Raw genomic sequence first — 16,947 nt, 5'->3', positions numbered from 1 at the left:
TGAAATATTTCGTAATTCATTTAATTGAGTTTTTGTTCACTTTTTGTCTACTTTGGCCTATTGTCAGTGTGATTATATATTTTTATATATCATGGTCAAAGCATAAAATGCATAAACTAAAAGGGTCTTATGTGATCAGTTATTACAAATAGGGAAGAAAAGCAAAAATGTTCTCTACCATTGTTACTATTTTACAATACATGATTTGAAAACTAGTTATCATTAAGTTTTTATGGATTGGTTTTACAATGGTATTTATGATATATATTATGGTATATTATTATTGGTAATATATTTGGTACATATTGTCATACATACCCTCGAGGTGCCGGTGTTTTTGAAAAATTATTATGTCGAGTTCAAATTCAGGGATGCTGGATTTGAATCCGGGACCTTTGAATTATAGTGATGAATCAACGGCCACCGGAGGCCCACGGATTATGTGTATTTGCGATCTACCTTTTCATTTATATATTGATCACATTGTCACTAAGGTGCATAAATTTTTCGAATTTACAAGAAAGACAACTAGAGATTTTCCTAATCATTTCAGTGGTGATGTCTGATGAGTGACGAACCTTGATGTAATACTGCTTTTTAGTATGGACAGAATATTACAACTCGTCCGTCCATAAAAATTGAAAACGTACAAAGTAATTAATGTTAGAGGCTCAAGGATGGTCCTCCACTAATTAGACATACAGTGTGACGACTTAAGCGCCACACTCTCGGAGTTTCATTGTATACCTTATTTTCATTTCCCAACTCCTAAATAATCTTTATTGACTCACCTTCTCTAATTAGAAAAATTAACTTTAATGTACTTCTTGCTTTACAGACAAGGGACGTGGGATAACCGATTTTTATGAAATTTTTTCGGTTATACTCGGTCGAAAGATAAACGACACGTGTCCAAGCCAATCAACGGGCGTGACTGGCAACCGAGAAAAAATTAAGTAATTTACATATGTAGTTAGTTAAAATGTTTTTCTGCCTATGTTTTGCATTTTTTTCAAGGTTATTATAAATTGCGCAGAAAGGAATACGGTTATTTGTAATTTAGTCTTACTCCATTAATTTTAATTAAATTAACCGATATATACTTGTTTTGTATATATTCTTATAGCAAAATTGAAAATACAAACCAAAAATCAAAAAATTGTTAATCCTCATTTTTAATAGCGGATTTACTTAAGAATAGTACACATGAAGATTACTCATTTTGTAAACATGTTCCTTTTCTTGTATTTTCTCCATTTTATTCCAGTTGTATTCTTTTTAACCATGGAAAGACATCATCTTGAACCGTTCGCAATATTATAGTGAGAATGAGTCTTCGAGGTCTCCGGCAAGTGGATATCGCAGAGACAGTTGGCGTTTCTCATTTCGTGGTCTCCCCGTGCTTTAGCCCGATTCCGACAGACTGGAAGTGCCAATTGGCCTGGTAGTGGATCTTAGAGCATTACGACGCGAAAGGAAGTCGGAAATATTCATTTCAAAGTCATAATATGCATTCATCATAGTCAATGCTGCAAGACGGAACCCTTTCCATACTGCCTGCCAGATCCTAAAAGAAATAGATGTTTTGGGAAAAGCCTTTATCAAACCAAATGACCCGTAATCGTTTGTGAGAAGTTGTCCTTACATCGTATACTCCTTTGAGACGACCTGCACCAACAGCCCGCCACCAGCAACTCAGGAGAATGTACCATAAGCGAGCACCTAGAAGAGAACAACAATTGGAATGCTGTTATGTCTACTGATGAGTCCCGTTTCTGTCTTTATAGTGATAGCAGAAGAAACTGGAACTCACAATAAATTACGAATATCCCTCTTCATTTTTGCGCAGTTTACATCACTGGAATTTTTTATCTAAGATATAAAAATCCGTGTTAAATGATTAGATATATGAAAAGGTACAAAAACGAAAAGACTCTTTCAGTAAAGTAGGCCAATTTTTTTAAAAGCCAATTTCAATTCGTTTTAAATAACCTTTAACACCAAGGTCAGAACCAATTTTTATGGCAAATAAAATATCGATGTTTTTGGACTGGATTTTTAAATTCTTTTCCGTTGTCCTGTTATTCCACTTGAAATGCCTAACACATCAGGATTTCATCTAAATTCAACTTTAACGAAATCTGTTGGCAATGGATTGTTCTCACTTTTAGCCTATATCAACAACGTTTAGAATTTAAGTCATTATAAGAGGGAAAAATAAGGTTGAAATCAACAAAACCAAATACATGTTTTATTGAATTGCGATAAAGACCATTGCGTCATCCCTGAGCACTGTAGCTCTACATTGTTTCCTTTGTGCTCCATTTTTGGGTACTCGTAACACGTATGTAAATTGAGCCCCCGGTGAGCCGGTGTTCTTCCAAAGAAGAAACTCATTTTCGATGGGAGTCGGCATCAAATCGGGTTTCTGAGATACTATCCCGCCCCAGACATTCCATTGTTGAATGCCGTGTCAATTTTCATTGCGGCTACAGGTCCCCTTAAGTGTTGGAAAAAAGTCCAAAGGCGACGGATTCGAACCACGACCGCGGGATCAACTAGCCTTAATCACTCGGCTACCGCCGACCCTAATCGAAAACATTTGAAAGGCGAACATTTTGAGGAAAAAAATATTTTTGATTTTATTTACGATTTGGATTCAGGTTTTTTTGGAAGGGGGCAAAATCGAATAACAAGTTTGTTTTTTGTTAAAAAACATATTTTAACCTAATTTGCTAAGTTTCTTAGTTACTACGACAAAATAGTATTTGGCAGCTAGCCATAGCTGTGGTTGATTAATTTTATGACTATGTGATTCACGTCTGGTTGTTTCAAAAGGTTCAACTATCATCTCTCTTTTATATTCTCAATTATCATTCTTTTTATCTTTTTTAATACGACATAGTACAAGTTATATATACCAGCTTTTGGCGTGTTCGTTCCCTCTGAAGACTGAATTTCATATAATTTACAAATTTAGAATTCTCTTCTTCTTGCATTTCTCCAGAGTAGTAAATGTAAAGTTTCAACGCGTTTTTGACGTGTAATTATTCCCCCGCCCCTTAGCATTTCGCATACCGACACCACTCGCGTGTTGGAAGAATGCGTTGAATTAACCAGAGCGTGAAGGCAGTCGTGACTATAAAGCAAATTAACCTGCTGCAGCAGCGCCGATTTTGGTTTGTAATATTAACTTAATTTTTCAAATTACCATGTTTTATCGAAACATCGTTTTCATGAGTACATGCTCCAAACAGCAAAAAAAATCGTGTACTTTACTTCCCTCTTAATCCTACTAAACTCCTTTGTTTGACATGTTTTACAGCCAAATTCAACAAAAATTGATGTATCTTTAGCCGTCCTCCTTCTTCTCTTCACTATCATTAGGACGATCTGGATGATCAAACTGTTGACGAAAGATAAACATATCACAGCGCAGTTTGATTGTTCTTGATCATCCTGGTTCCCAGTTTCTGTTTACGTGTTGGCATTTCATCGTTCCAGACGAAGTTACGAAGTTATACCTTACCTTATACGTCCCTATTTTGGTACTAAGGTGACAGTAAAATTAGAAGGAGGAAGAATAGGCGAACCAGGGATAAGATAGTTGATAGTCGTTTCGAAAATATTGCTGTTTCATAGCTGGATTTTTTATAGTATTCGTAGGCCTTCATACAAAGAGAAAGCAGTAAAACAGCAGTTTTGGGGCTGTTTATAATTAGCCTTGTTTTGTTGGGATGGGATAGTCAATAGTACAGTTTTTTATGACACCGCAGAATCGCCCTATGAACTTTTTTATCTATCAATTGTTCTGCTAGCCTCAAGGATTTCTTCACATATATTTTTTGAATTGGTTGTTATTGATCTCAGAACTGAAGCGAGATGCAATTATGTAGAAATGATCGAAGCTGATCACTTTTTTGGATCCGTTTATTCTCGCTGATTTTTTAAATTAAATTTTTACTTTACACTTATTTCAGCTTTTACAATCTTCAGTATTGCTGAATCCTGGACGCAAATTTTCTTCAGTAGGTGTGTATAATATTTTTGTCTGATCGGTTCTGATTGAAAAGTTTAACTCTTAGCTTAGACAAGCGACGTCACGCGGACCTCGGAATTTTTTAAATAGTTTTACCGTCGATTTTCAATGAATTTCATTACGACCGTGGTTCGCGTTATTTTCAAGTAAAAGGAAAACCGTGTTACGCACGCGAGAGTCTTAGCACGAATTTCTAATAAAGGATCACTGCAGGACACGCTATTCCTTATTTGATGGCTTTGCGGTTGAGGCTAATTAAAAATTTGTTCATCTCATCATTACTCCATTTGGTTTTGTTTTAACCATAAGATCTACACGTTAAAAACTATTTTTATTAAATTTTTCGGGAATCACCTAGTAATAAACTCCTGTTTTTCCTAGACAATCAAGGTGCTGAATACCAGGATCTTCAACTTGTAAATCGGGTGTCCCCCAAGAAAGCCCTTAGGCCCATTTTGTACAATATTTTCACCCGGGTAGACACAAAATTGCCTATGGCACAGTTATCCTTAACACCCATCCTCACGATTGTCCGTCCACCTATGCCGATGGCACTGTTATCCTCAGTACCCTTCTAAATAACATTCAAATGTCTGTCTTTCAAAATCATCAAGAGATTAAGAGATCATCTCATCATCATCATCATGAGATCAAATTATCGTGCAAGAATTGGCGCCTAGGAATTAATGAAATTAAGGGAAAGGTGACTTTTATGTAAAGAAGATCTAACTGTTCCAATGTTACCCTCAATAAAATCACTCTTTCTGTTTCCACGTAGATCAGCTACATCGGTTTCGGTCTATACGGCAAACCTAATTAGAGTCTGTACACTAGTTTGAAAAGATTTATAGACTAACAAAGAAAATAACCTACCATGTACCATTATCAGACCTACCTCGACTTACATCCTTGAACGCTGCGGTACTGCCAACCAATATAACCAAACCAAATCCAAACATTTCAGTCCAAAGCCTCTTGACATAATTGCCTATGCTTCTTTTTATCCCTTTCAATTAATTGATATCCCTTTCGAAAAGATCCCGTCCAATCACGACTTAAATGTTTCACAGTTTTTTTTTGCTTAACCAGTAATCTCGTAAATCATCCTTGATGGCTCACCAACAACAGTGTCCAAGGGTACTAAATTTTTTTTTACATTATATTTATTTATTAAAACTGGTCTTATTAGACCAACCATTAATTTTACAATAATATTTTAGAATAAATAAATGTTTACATTCTTATAATCCCATGGTACAATAAGATTTACATTTCACTGTTCACTATTTTAACTACACAAGCTTTGTTCTTTTTAATCTTCTGACAGTTTTTCGGTTATGTAAGAGTTTGGTCGCTTCCACATTCTCGTGCTGGCTGAGGCGAACGTGGAGTTTGGCGGCAAATCTTTGTATTTCCGCCGTGACCTCAGGGATCTTAAGATCCCTATGTAAGTCCTTATTCCTTATGCACCAAGGTGCATTGGACATGTTACGTAAGATTTTATTTCGGAGTGTTTGTATGATTTTGATATTGCTGGGTTTGGTACAACCCCATAGTTGAATACCACATGTCCACATAGGCTTGTGACTTGTTTATATAATAATATTTTATTTTGTATTGCAAGGTTGGAGTCACGTCCTATCAACCAGTATAGTTGTCTATACCTTAAACCTATTTCTGTCCTTTTTTTCTTCACTTGTTCTTTTCATCTCAGCTTGACATCTAAGGTCGTTCCCAGATATTTAGCTGTATCGCTGTATGTTGTAGTAGTTCCACTGTGATTGTTAAAGAAGGAACACGGTCCACTTTTTTGTTTGTAAAAATTAGATTATCCGATTTATGCTGATTTAGCTTGAGTTTCTATTTTTTTGTCCTTTCGTTTATCTTATTACAAGCATTTTAGAGAATTTTGGTCGAATGGGTGATAGTCGGTCCTAGTGATATCACCGCTGTGTCATCTGCAAACGTTGGAATTTTTACTCTATCTATTTTCGTAAAATCACTGGCGTATAACAAGTAAAGAAGTGGACCTAATACACTACCTTGTGACACTTCTGCATTTATTGTTTTTAATTTTGAATATTGATCTTCTGGCTTGACTCTAAACAGTCTGTCAGTTAAGTAGGAACTGATAATATCGACATACTGCTTTGGTAGCATCCATTTTAGTTTATTGATGAGTCCTTCGTGCCAGACCTTGTCAAAAGCTTGTGAAAATCAACGAAGATAGCAGAATAAATTTGTTTTTCTCCAAGAGATTTTCCTTTACGTCCGTTACTCGGAGAATTTGGTCTGTTGTTGAATGTCTTGTTCGGAGTCCAAATTGGTGGTAATAGAACTAAATTAAAACGTGAAATAGTTTACATAATATTATTACGTAGGATTATCATTTCCTAAGGTTGTCTGCTATTTTATTTTATTTGTTAAATTAACCACATTGTTGAAAAATAATTGATCGATTATTATTTTTGGTATTTTAATTGTTGTTTTTACACGTTATTTATTTATTATGAACTATTTATAAACATGTACATATGTACCTGATAAAGAAATTTTAAACTAACTCCTGAAGATGTTTTCAGATTAAACGAAAGTGTAGCATGAAGTTGGAATGTTCATGTGGCCTAAAACCTGATTATCACACATACAAGTTTACATAATATATCTGACTCCAACAGAGATGAAAAATAATTAATTCAAAAAATTAAGATTGGACAGCGAACTTTAAATCGCTCTTCTTTTATTGAACGTTGTTATTCCAGTCTTGAATCTCTAACACTAAATTGAGCAAGGCCAAGGTGAGGTTCAAAACGTATCTAAAATTAAAATTAATAACCCGCAACTTTTCAAAAACGGAAAACAGAAAGGAAAAGAACTTTAATACACTGTATTAAATGACTTGCGGTTTCCAATTTTAGGACAATAAAGGAAACGGCTTTTTCTCTTCCGTTTTTTTTTCGCGAGAATCAATCTCCCAGAACGACCAGGGAGACGGCCCCTCTTACACTTCCTGAAGTGGAACAAGTCTACCTCCGACTTCTCGCTCCAGCTGGAGGAATAATGCCACTCGATTATAGCCGCAAGGCGAAACTGGTGTCACAACGTTATTCACTCCGCTTCGTAATTATATGGGCTCTGCAATGAGGATAGCACTGTAAACGGTGCAAAACCCAAAAATAGAAAGGGCCACTGTAATTAAGTGTAATTATTTTGGGAAATAGAAGGGTTATTTGTTATACTGTAAAATTGTTTAACGTTATCGTCTGGAAATCATTCTTTCCCACCGTAGGTATTTCTTGGCCTTCAATTAATAAGTTATTTAAATATATGAAAAAATGTTCAATAAATGCTTATCGAAGTACCAATTAAATAGTATATTGATGTAAAAATATGTATCAATAAAAAGGCAAACTTTTACATCAAAAGACGATCAGAGGTGAAGCCAATTAGAAAGAAAAGACATTTTCAAGTGATTTAAACCTTTTCGGATGTGTGTTGTTAATAAAGAAATTTTGCTATTAACAAACGATAAGGGATCAATCCAATCGGAAAGATAACATTTATTTTTTTTGGTCTAGACGACTTTATAGTAATTATCGTCCCTTGCTCATAAAGGAGTCCTCACACAAAAAATACATAACTGTTACGAAGAATAAATTCACGCTCGTATACCCAACTTAGGAAGGGAGAATAGAAGTAGAGGCTTTAAAATAAAGCTATTGCATTCCTTTAAAATGAACACTTCTTTTTCAACAATTTAAAAGGAACTTCTATCTACTTGGGATTGTGCCTACGATTTTTTCATTTTGTAGATTTAGGAATTATAGAATGGCCTTCTCAGTTTAGAAAATTTCATTAAATCGATTAACCTTGTTGATACATTATCTTCTTTCTATATTGTTATGTTATTTACAATTGATCTCTTGGCTTCGTAGAGGTTGGAGGATTACTGTTGAGGAAAGGGAGAGATTCAAAGGATTTAGAGTAAACCGTATGCTCACTGTTGAACTTTTGGATCGGAATTGGCAGAGGAGAGAGAAAAGGAATAATAATATTATTATACAATGATACAAAATAATATATTATACAATATAATTAATTAAGGTTTTTAGTTGAGATGAAAAAAATTTAATGGCACGAGCGGGATTCGAACCCACGATCTTCGGCTAGATACGCTGCTGCTCTACCACTTGAGCTATCGTGACGTCGATCCACTCGAAATCAACTTCCTATCTCAACCCCACCTTATGAGTTATCCCTCCTTTTTGCCATTTTTCAATGGATCGAGGTCACGATAGCTCAAGTGGTAGAGCAGCGGCGTATCTAGCTGAAGATCGTGGGTTCGAATCCGGCTCGTGCCATTAACTTTTTTTCATCTCAACTAAAAACCTTAATTAATTGTAATGTATTAATTGGTCAAGCGGACCACGAAATTAGTGAATTTAACAAATATTATACAATGTTGAACAAATAAAATATTTATAGTGATGGGAATAGCTTGCGCCTGAAATTTATTTGATTTAGGTTAGAATGCTTGGTAATAAACCTCTGGAATCGCGATTGGACGAGATCTTTTGCACAAGGAATATTCAATGACGTTTGCAGTGCTCCATTAGGGACGAACGAAGGACCATTGGTGGTGATGCGAAGAATGTTTGGATTTGGTTTAAGTTAGCCTCAATGTTGAAATCAGTAGGTCCAGAAAGGTTTTGTCTGATGGTCTTGTAAATGCTAACTGTGTTTTCTAATGTCAATTCACATTGTTTTCCTATTAGAATAAAAAGCATAGTCTGTTCAGTTACGATGTTTGTAAGATGTTAACTCGAATAGAGAAATGTCCAGTAAGATCATGAACGCCCCCAACTTTTCTTAGCATGTTAAACGTTAATTTTTCTGCAATGATGCGCGTGGCGATTGGTAGAACCAAAAATAAAGCTATAACAGTCCTCGAAGGCTTGTTGTTGTTTGTTTTGGTCCGCTTTTATGTTAAATTGTAAGATGCCAGAAGTTAATAAAAAAGGAAAATTAATCAACTTTTTCATTCAAAAAGCTATCTATGCACTCGAAAGTACTAACAAATGACACGCTTCAATTCGTGCCGATATACCTAACTTGTATCCTAACGTCTAACAGCCTACGACTTCATAGGATAGGGAATTTGTCTATTATGAATGAAAGTATAATGACAGGTCCGAAATTAACAAAAGAAAAGTATTGGTCTTATGTAATTAATGTGTATTTAAGAATAAAAATACGTATAAACAAAAAACAGCTGTTAAATTCATGGCTGCCATGTTGGTTACTTACGCCCTAACGGATAGCAATGTGACTACATTTTCGACTAACCTAACCTAACTTCAGTAAAGCTCTTCGTTTCATTTTTCGCCGAGAATCAAATAGATTACACGACATTTGAAAAATGGCAAAAAGGAGGGAAAATTCAAAAGGTGGGGTTGAGGTGGGAAGTCCGAGTGGATCGAAGTCACGATAGTTCAAATGGTAGAGCAACGGCATATTTAGCTGAAAGTCGTGGGTTCGAATCCCGCTTGTGACTCAAACTTTTTTATCTCAACCAAAACCTTAATTAATTGACAAGAATTTATTTGGTCGTGGTCCACAAAACCTAATAAAATCTAATACCTAACATTGCCTCTCTGCTGTTAGACCGAACAATGGTAACTAGCTGATTCTTACAAGTCTATGTCATCATTTTTCTCCATCTAACAGGACCTAACAGACTTAACAGGGATACCACAAAGATCGTGAATACCCCTAATATGTTCCTCGAAAGCTCGACGAAGGGAGGGAGTCTTTTCATTCTTATCGGCCCCCTCTACGATCAATTTTTAATAGACAAATTTAATTGCTGATTACTAATTATATCAGACATAATGATATAAACGTCTACCTTTGCAATTTCTTTGTTGCAGACTTTATTTTCTCCAATGTTGACCTATCAGATCAATCAAGTAATTGACAATTAGCGTTTGACTAAAGGGTTAAAACCGCAGTATCGGAGTTTGCTTATGAAGCAGTTCTGAAACTACAGTCGTCGAGAAATGCCCAAAGTGTTTATTCAACCAGCTTTATCAAGGGATATACAATTCCTTATAAACTAACACGATTTGTCAGTAATTAAAGATTTTCAGAACGAATGGCAAATTTGAACACTTAATAAAATTTTATATTCCAAAAATAAAATATTAACAAAATTAGACATTTTGAGGATAAAGTAATGCATCAACACAAGTAACTGGTTAAAAACAGTGAAACGTTTGAACTTAATCGTATCGATGTGGAAATTATGCTGTCATTTAAACAATTATACTCTTTCTTAAAAGAATTCACATTTAAGACTTATAATAATAAGTAAATCAATTCAATGTTTCACTTTATTAAAAAAATAATATTATGAAACGTGCATCATCTATTTTTGAAAATTTATCCACTTTTTCTAATTGAAATCGTTTACCTTGGGCAATTTCCTGGGCCTGTATAATTTTAAAAGATGTTGAAAGCTTTTTAAAATGTGTCGCTTTAGCTGTAACGAAACAGGAACCAAACCACAATGTGGTCGGTTTCACAGCGTACGGTTATGCGGCCGTGTAAAAAGAAGAAAAAAAGTTTCACTCATCCAAAATTCGTCGGTCCGACGTGTTTAACAAAGACCACAGCCAATGCAATCTATGTGAAAGTACAATATATGTAGGTCTAGAAGAAATAAAATTCTCCTCTTGGTCACGTTGTTCAATGCCAACAAGGTAGGTGGAAAGTAAAAATTTTCAGACGGCTATAATTTTTGGTTCTTATTTAGCAACTGATCATTCACTAGGAAACCAGCTATGAGAGAACGCAATCAAAAGAATTTTTATCTCAACTAAAAACCTTAATTAATTGTAATATATTCATTGGTCAAGCGGACCACGAAATTAGTGAATTTAATCAAAAGAATATTGAACAAAGAATTCAACAGCTAAGCTACGAATTTTAAATATCAATCATGACAATTCATTTGTTAAAAACATTTAAACCGATAAAACGAAAGTTTTTTCTATTTTAACTGTAGTATAAAAATCTACCTAATTAAGAGTGAAAAATAGTTAAGCATTTTTTAAAACGATCGACGTCTATTTTAGGCATTCAGCGTTTATTTTTGGAGTTAGGAAACAACATAATTGGTTTAATGACTTGATAATCGTACGACAAACTAGTTCCTGTCATTGTTCTTTTCCTATTCTAACCATAAACCTCTTCATTTATAATGGTGTATAATTTACTAAATTTTCCAGAACCAAAAGAAGGTTGGAACAAAAATAAAACAGGAAATCGTAAAATCGATTATTATGTCAATTCGCATGTATATTTTCACCTTTAAATTGTATAATTATATTTTGATGAATTTACATTAATTTACTAAATAGCACAATGAGAATTTAACATTAATGGCCAACAGATAATAACAATATTCTAAACATTATTGATAGTTGGAAATCTTCCGCCTAGTTTCGATACATTATAAAATGTGAGATTTCTCCCAATCTCATGTTATCTTTTACTGAGGATAAATATTTAATAATAACATAAACGTGTGATTTTAACATGAATTAGTCAGAACAGGCTGGGATTAATAAAGGACAAATTATGTTATGTTATTTTGCTGGAATTAATGCATCAGATTTCAAAAAATCAAAATTGAATTTATCAGTTTAACTAAAAGAACAACATAAATGATTTATCTGATATAATTACTACCAGCTGTCAATACTATATATTTTTTAAATTAAAAATCAAGGATAAAGCCAATTTGAAAGAAAGCGCTCAGTTCCTTTGTTGAGCTCTTGAGAACCATCTTCTATTCAAACTTTTAAGACATTAATATTTGATAAAGTTCAAAAACATCTATTTACAATATCGAAACTCCTGGTGAAGCGTTATGAAAATGAATTTTTAAAAATATATTTTTAAAATGAAGTTAGTTTGAAAGGCACGTTACAAAGCATATATCATCATCTATGAATTATTACTGTTGGAATCGATTAAAATTTGATATTTTGCTATTAATTTAAAATCTTTTTTTCTTACAAATATGATGATATGCACATAAAAAACTAAGCGTTTTGTATATTTCTGAGACTCCATAATTTTCTTAGCTTCACCTTTGAACCTGCATTGCTCAGGTTATCCAAATAATAATTTAATTTGTAACGTTGAAATTCAATAACAACATAAACTATTAATACGTGTATGTTAGGTAGGTCATAATTGTCATTTCAATTAATTATACTTTTCATTTCAATTAAGACCTTAGATAAAAAGAATAATTAATTGAAACATAAACTATGTTAATTGGTTAGAACAGAACGAGGTTAGAAAGTAAATTTTATTATAATCGAATTATTATTGTCGGGCCTGAATAAAATTCGGTGTTTGTCGTTTGTTTGGCCTTTATTTCAAAAATATATAATTTTGTGGATATGTTTTATTTCTGGGTCGACGCTGATTTTTAAATGTTATTGGTCGTGGGTGTGCTTAAAACAATGGAATTTTATTTAACCTTGAAAATTTAGAACAAAATGCTATTAACCAAATGGTAATCAGTTATATTTTTATTACTTTAATGAGGTTATTTTATTCCTTAGGCAATTTTTTGTTATTGTTTTTCTGGTGGTTTCTTGGTATAATAACTTTTGTTGACTTTAATGTTTAAGGACTTGAAGTAATTGAATTTTTATGATTATGTGTCATGTCATTAATTGTCTCAATGGAGGTCCATAACTCACAAGTCTTTCGGTTATATTTGTTGCGCTTAAAAGTTAAGAAATATTTTGTATTCCCTTGTCTTTTTTTTTTTTTTTCGTATCTACCAGTAAAACAGCATGCACAGTATTATTCACGATGCCCACATTGTTGTTTTATTAAATAATTTAAAATTTTAATAAGCACGCGAAGCCCGAAAGGAGCGGTGGATAAAGGAGAATATTATAAGAGTGGGCGGAAGGATGGAGCCGAGTGAGTTAGTGAGGCTCCCAGCTGATTTCAAGGATGTGAGCTCCTCGCCTGGGCTCAGTCAAGGACAGAGTCATTTTTCTACATAGTCATTAGCGTGGAAGGAAGAGTACATCAGACGTTTCGATGATTTGTGGCCGAAACCTCATGAATAATCATCGAGTTAATCTTCCGAGCGCTATCTAAGTTGACACAACGGCCGGAGCAATTTAAAAAAATGAGTCCTCAAACAAAAAATACATGGCTTTTAAAAGGATACATTCGTGTGTTTAAATTCAACATAGAAAGGGTTTATATTGTTAATGGAAGCTTTAAAATAAAAATTGTGTCGTTTTAAAATTAACACTTACTTCTTTCTAAACCATAATAATATGGATAAATATTTCATGGCCTGCATCAAATGAAAACAAGAAGCAAATTAAGAACAGAGAATTCTGTCTGTAATGTTTTCATTTTGAACATTGGAAATTCCTGAAGAGTTTGTCATAATAGAAAATTACAATGCATCTATTCACTTTGTTTTAATTTCTTTGTAATACATTAGCCCACGTTTTGATCACTATTTCATTTTTTAATTTTCCTTCCATATTTCCATGAACGAAATCCATTACCACTCTTGTTATAGATTTCTTGGGGTTTAGAGGTTATTTTAGAAAAGGTATAGAGAACAGAAGGATTGGAATGAACAGGAAGCTGCTGTATTTGGTCTCTTCCGATCATTTCGGCCTTCCAATCCTCATCGGTATGGTCTAGCAAACTCAGTTCTGATGATGATAAAATTCCAAAATGCGTTTGTCAGATCAAAATGATTGTAAACGACCTAACAACAGGTTCGTTTATCATCCCGCCGAACCAATGAAGAACTCCACAAAGTAGGCTTGTTGTAGAACATTTAAAATGTTACAAAAACATTATCGATCGATTATATACTTAAAATGTGCCATTAGTGTTAATGCCATGGTGATTTGGACCGAAAGGTTTCCTCTCGGTTTTGGCCTCAGCTCATAGTCCAACACCATAAGTCAGATGGTTCTGACAATGGTTCTGGCAGATTGTAAGTTTTCTAACGTAAATTTACTTTGTTTTCTTGATTTTGTAAAAAAGTACAGTCTGCGGATTTAAGTTGTTTGTAAATATAAATAAAAAATGCAATATAAATACTGTGAGAACAAGAGGGGGACAGTTGATTTTTTAAAGGAAACCTGTCAGAATTTATTTTCATTAACTCTTGTACGCCATGTCTTACACAAGAACTCGATCTCTTGCATATTTGAAAATTAATAATTCGTTTATGGATTAAGAAATTAACATGAACACTGAAAACATGCACCCAGTGATGCAGAGTCCCCCAGTTCAGCATCGAAAAAAATAAACTAAAAATTTATAATTAAAAAAAAAAGGTAACAGATAAATGTTTTTGATAAAAGCACTCTATTTGTAATGTTTATTTAAGCCTAAAGGACGAAGGGAATGAAAATTTTAGTAATTGTACATCGTAAAAAAAACAATGGATATTATTGAAATTTTACATTCAACATTAAAGGAATTAGTTACCACCGTGTGTATTTTTTAACTTAACATTCTATTTACACCGATGTTGAATTCCAAACTAGTATTACATTTTAAAAACATATGTAAATAGTTCTGCTGCTGGTTTCTTCTATATTTTTAAATAGTCTTCATATCATTTTTTTTTTCATTTATATTTTGAGTAAAACATCGACAATATATGTCTATAAAAAGCAAACGGAATCTCTGCATTTAGCAGTAAATGTGGTTGTTCATTTCGATTTATTAATGTTAAGTATCAAACTGATTCTATACATACTGATACATATTTTATCATTTTAGAAGAATCATGTAGTGTTAGCCAAACAACTAGTTCTTTGTAGGAATAAAATCTAGTTATTTCTTGCATTAATGATTATCGCAATTCGGCTATTCCCCACCTGCGAGTTTGCCATTTCAGTGGATGTCTGTGTGTTGTCTCTCGCTCTCTTTGCACATACTTGTTCAAATCAAATAACAAAAGGAGAGATTTTTTCGAATAGTGTTTCCTTTTTGATGAAACTGTTAATTAAGCTGTGATTATAATATGTTTCTTTGCCTTTTCTGTTGGTTAGTAAAGCAAGCGGGATTTTTACGAATAGAATTTCCTTTTTGATTATACTGTTAATTAAGTTGTGGTTATAATATATTTCTTTGTCTTTTCTGGTGGTTAGTAAAACAAGCGGACGTTGACCGAGATGGTAAAATGCCCAATCACGTCCGACAGAGACTTTCAAAATGTTTAAAAAAAATGATAGACAAGAAAATTATAATGAGACCTTTATTTTTGTTATATATTTAATTTTTTCTTGAGACTCATAATAATGAAAATATGTTTCTGATGTATATGGTGTGCAGAAATTAAGGCAAATGAAGTTCGTTCTGTTTCATAATTTTCGAGAGTTATTGTACTTTAAGGCAATTTAATTGTACGTGAAATTATTTATTGATAATGGGTTTTTTATGCTAGTTACTCGTGTCTTCTGTCATGCTAGATTGATGAGCATATCGTCATATTATGTTTATATCGTCAGTTTTCCCATCGTCAGTTACACATCAGAGCACGTTTAAATGTTGGTTAAATATTTCTTACGATATTCGATCGTTCTAGAATTTAATATTGCTAAATTAATTAATGAAGCTAGTCAAGGTTTGTCGTCCTCAGGAGTTTGTTCAGTGGCTTGATGTTTTCTTCAACGACAGCCATGATTTTTTTCAAATATTATTGTAATTGATGGAAAATTTAATAAATTTTTTCCAACCGCGTTGTGGGCATTCGTTTTCATCTGAGTTTGGGCTGGTTTAAGTTGTGCACCTTGGTTCATCAAGGACGCTGTCGACTCGGGTCACCCCTTCCCCTCGACAAACAAATAGTACTAAATTTGAGCTCGGAAAAAGTTCAAACAGATAAGAGAAGAAATCCTTTTCTCGGTGACATCGCGTTACTTGAGTTCGACTTGGAATAAACATTTCTCACGAAACAGCCGTATTTATGCTAAGTCGATAGAACAAAGTTCCACTTATCACCACGAAAAGCCTCACTTTCGTCTCGAACATGTGTGACTTCGTTAATTATTATATAATAAACAATTTACATGAGGAATGAAAGGCGATTTTAGTTCCGCTGGCATGGTCGCTGGGCTAATTACACGGACGATAAAGTTTTTTTCCTTAGGTTTTCCGTGTAGGAACGCTTTTGTTCATAAGATGTAATCTTATAAAATTTATGGTTAAGTCAAACTCTCAAACGCGTTCTCAAGAATCAGATGTGTTCTTGAAAATGAATTTCGTTTAATAAAACAATAATAATACTGCATGTAACTAATACTGGTGGTTTCTGGTCATTTTGGCCCTATACTCGCTGTGTTTGTCTGTCAAATGAGTTTTGGCATCTAGCCATCTTCAATAGTGGGGTTGTGTACACAGAAAAGGCAGTATACCGCAACACAAAAACACGCACCCCTTCACTTTTTCATGTTTCATGGCGAGAAGACATAACTTGTCTGAATGACCAAAACAGCAGACTAAATAATCGGAAACAGCTTACTACAGATTCGTCAGCCGTTTACTGTCCAAATTGGCAACCAAAAGTTAAATATTTTTTAGATTTTTTTAAAGGTTTTATATTTGTACTACTGTACTACTCATTGAAAGACCTACGGTATAACTTCCTTTGGCTATTTTTTACGCTTCTAATTTATAACTTACAATTTATTTATTTTTTCGCAAGCAGTTGTTCCGCTATTTTTATTTGGTTTTCTACTGCCCATTTGCAGAAGCATCCCTCTAACATCCTCAATAAAGTTTACTTTGCCTTGATCCATTGTCATGTCGTGAATTATCTAGAATCTTCC

General features: G+C 33.7%; 1 protein-coding gene across 4 annotated transcripts in view; it reads left to right on the top strand.

Annotated features, from left to right (window-relative positions):
* The window catches only part of LOC106660850, a 29,608-nt gene extending 16,541 nt beyond the window's left edge, over nt 1-13,067 (top strand). The window contains exon 5 of one of the 4 annotated variants that reach the window (XM_024229023.1): nt 12,980-13,067. In XM_024229023.1, the coding sequence (XP_024084791.1) occupies nt 12,980-13,052 (73 nt within the window). In that variant the 3' untranslated portion in view covers nt 13,053-13,067. Of the gene's footprint in view, nt 1-838; nt 885-6,621; nt 6,682-9,969; nt 10,007-12,979 lie in introns of those variants that run through there. The other 3 variants (XM_024229026.1, XM_024229027.1, XM_024229025.1) reach the window with 3 other exon arrangements.
* Nucleotides 13,068-16,947: the final 3,880 nt, after the last annotated feature.

Source organism: Cimex lectularius, unplaced genomic scaffold (assembly GCF_000648675.2).
Source record: "Cimex lectularius strain Harlan isolate CLEC.00 unplaced genomic scaffold, Clec_2.1 scaffold188, whole genome shotgun sequence".
Classification (NCBI taxonomy): Eukaryota; Metazoa; Arthropoda; class Insecta; order Hemiptera; family Cimicidae; genus Cimex; species Cimex lectularius.
Note: the sequence above shows the minus strand (reverse complement) of the source record. Positions and strands in the feature narration are given on the sequence as shown.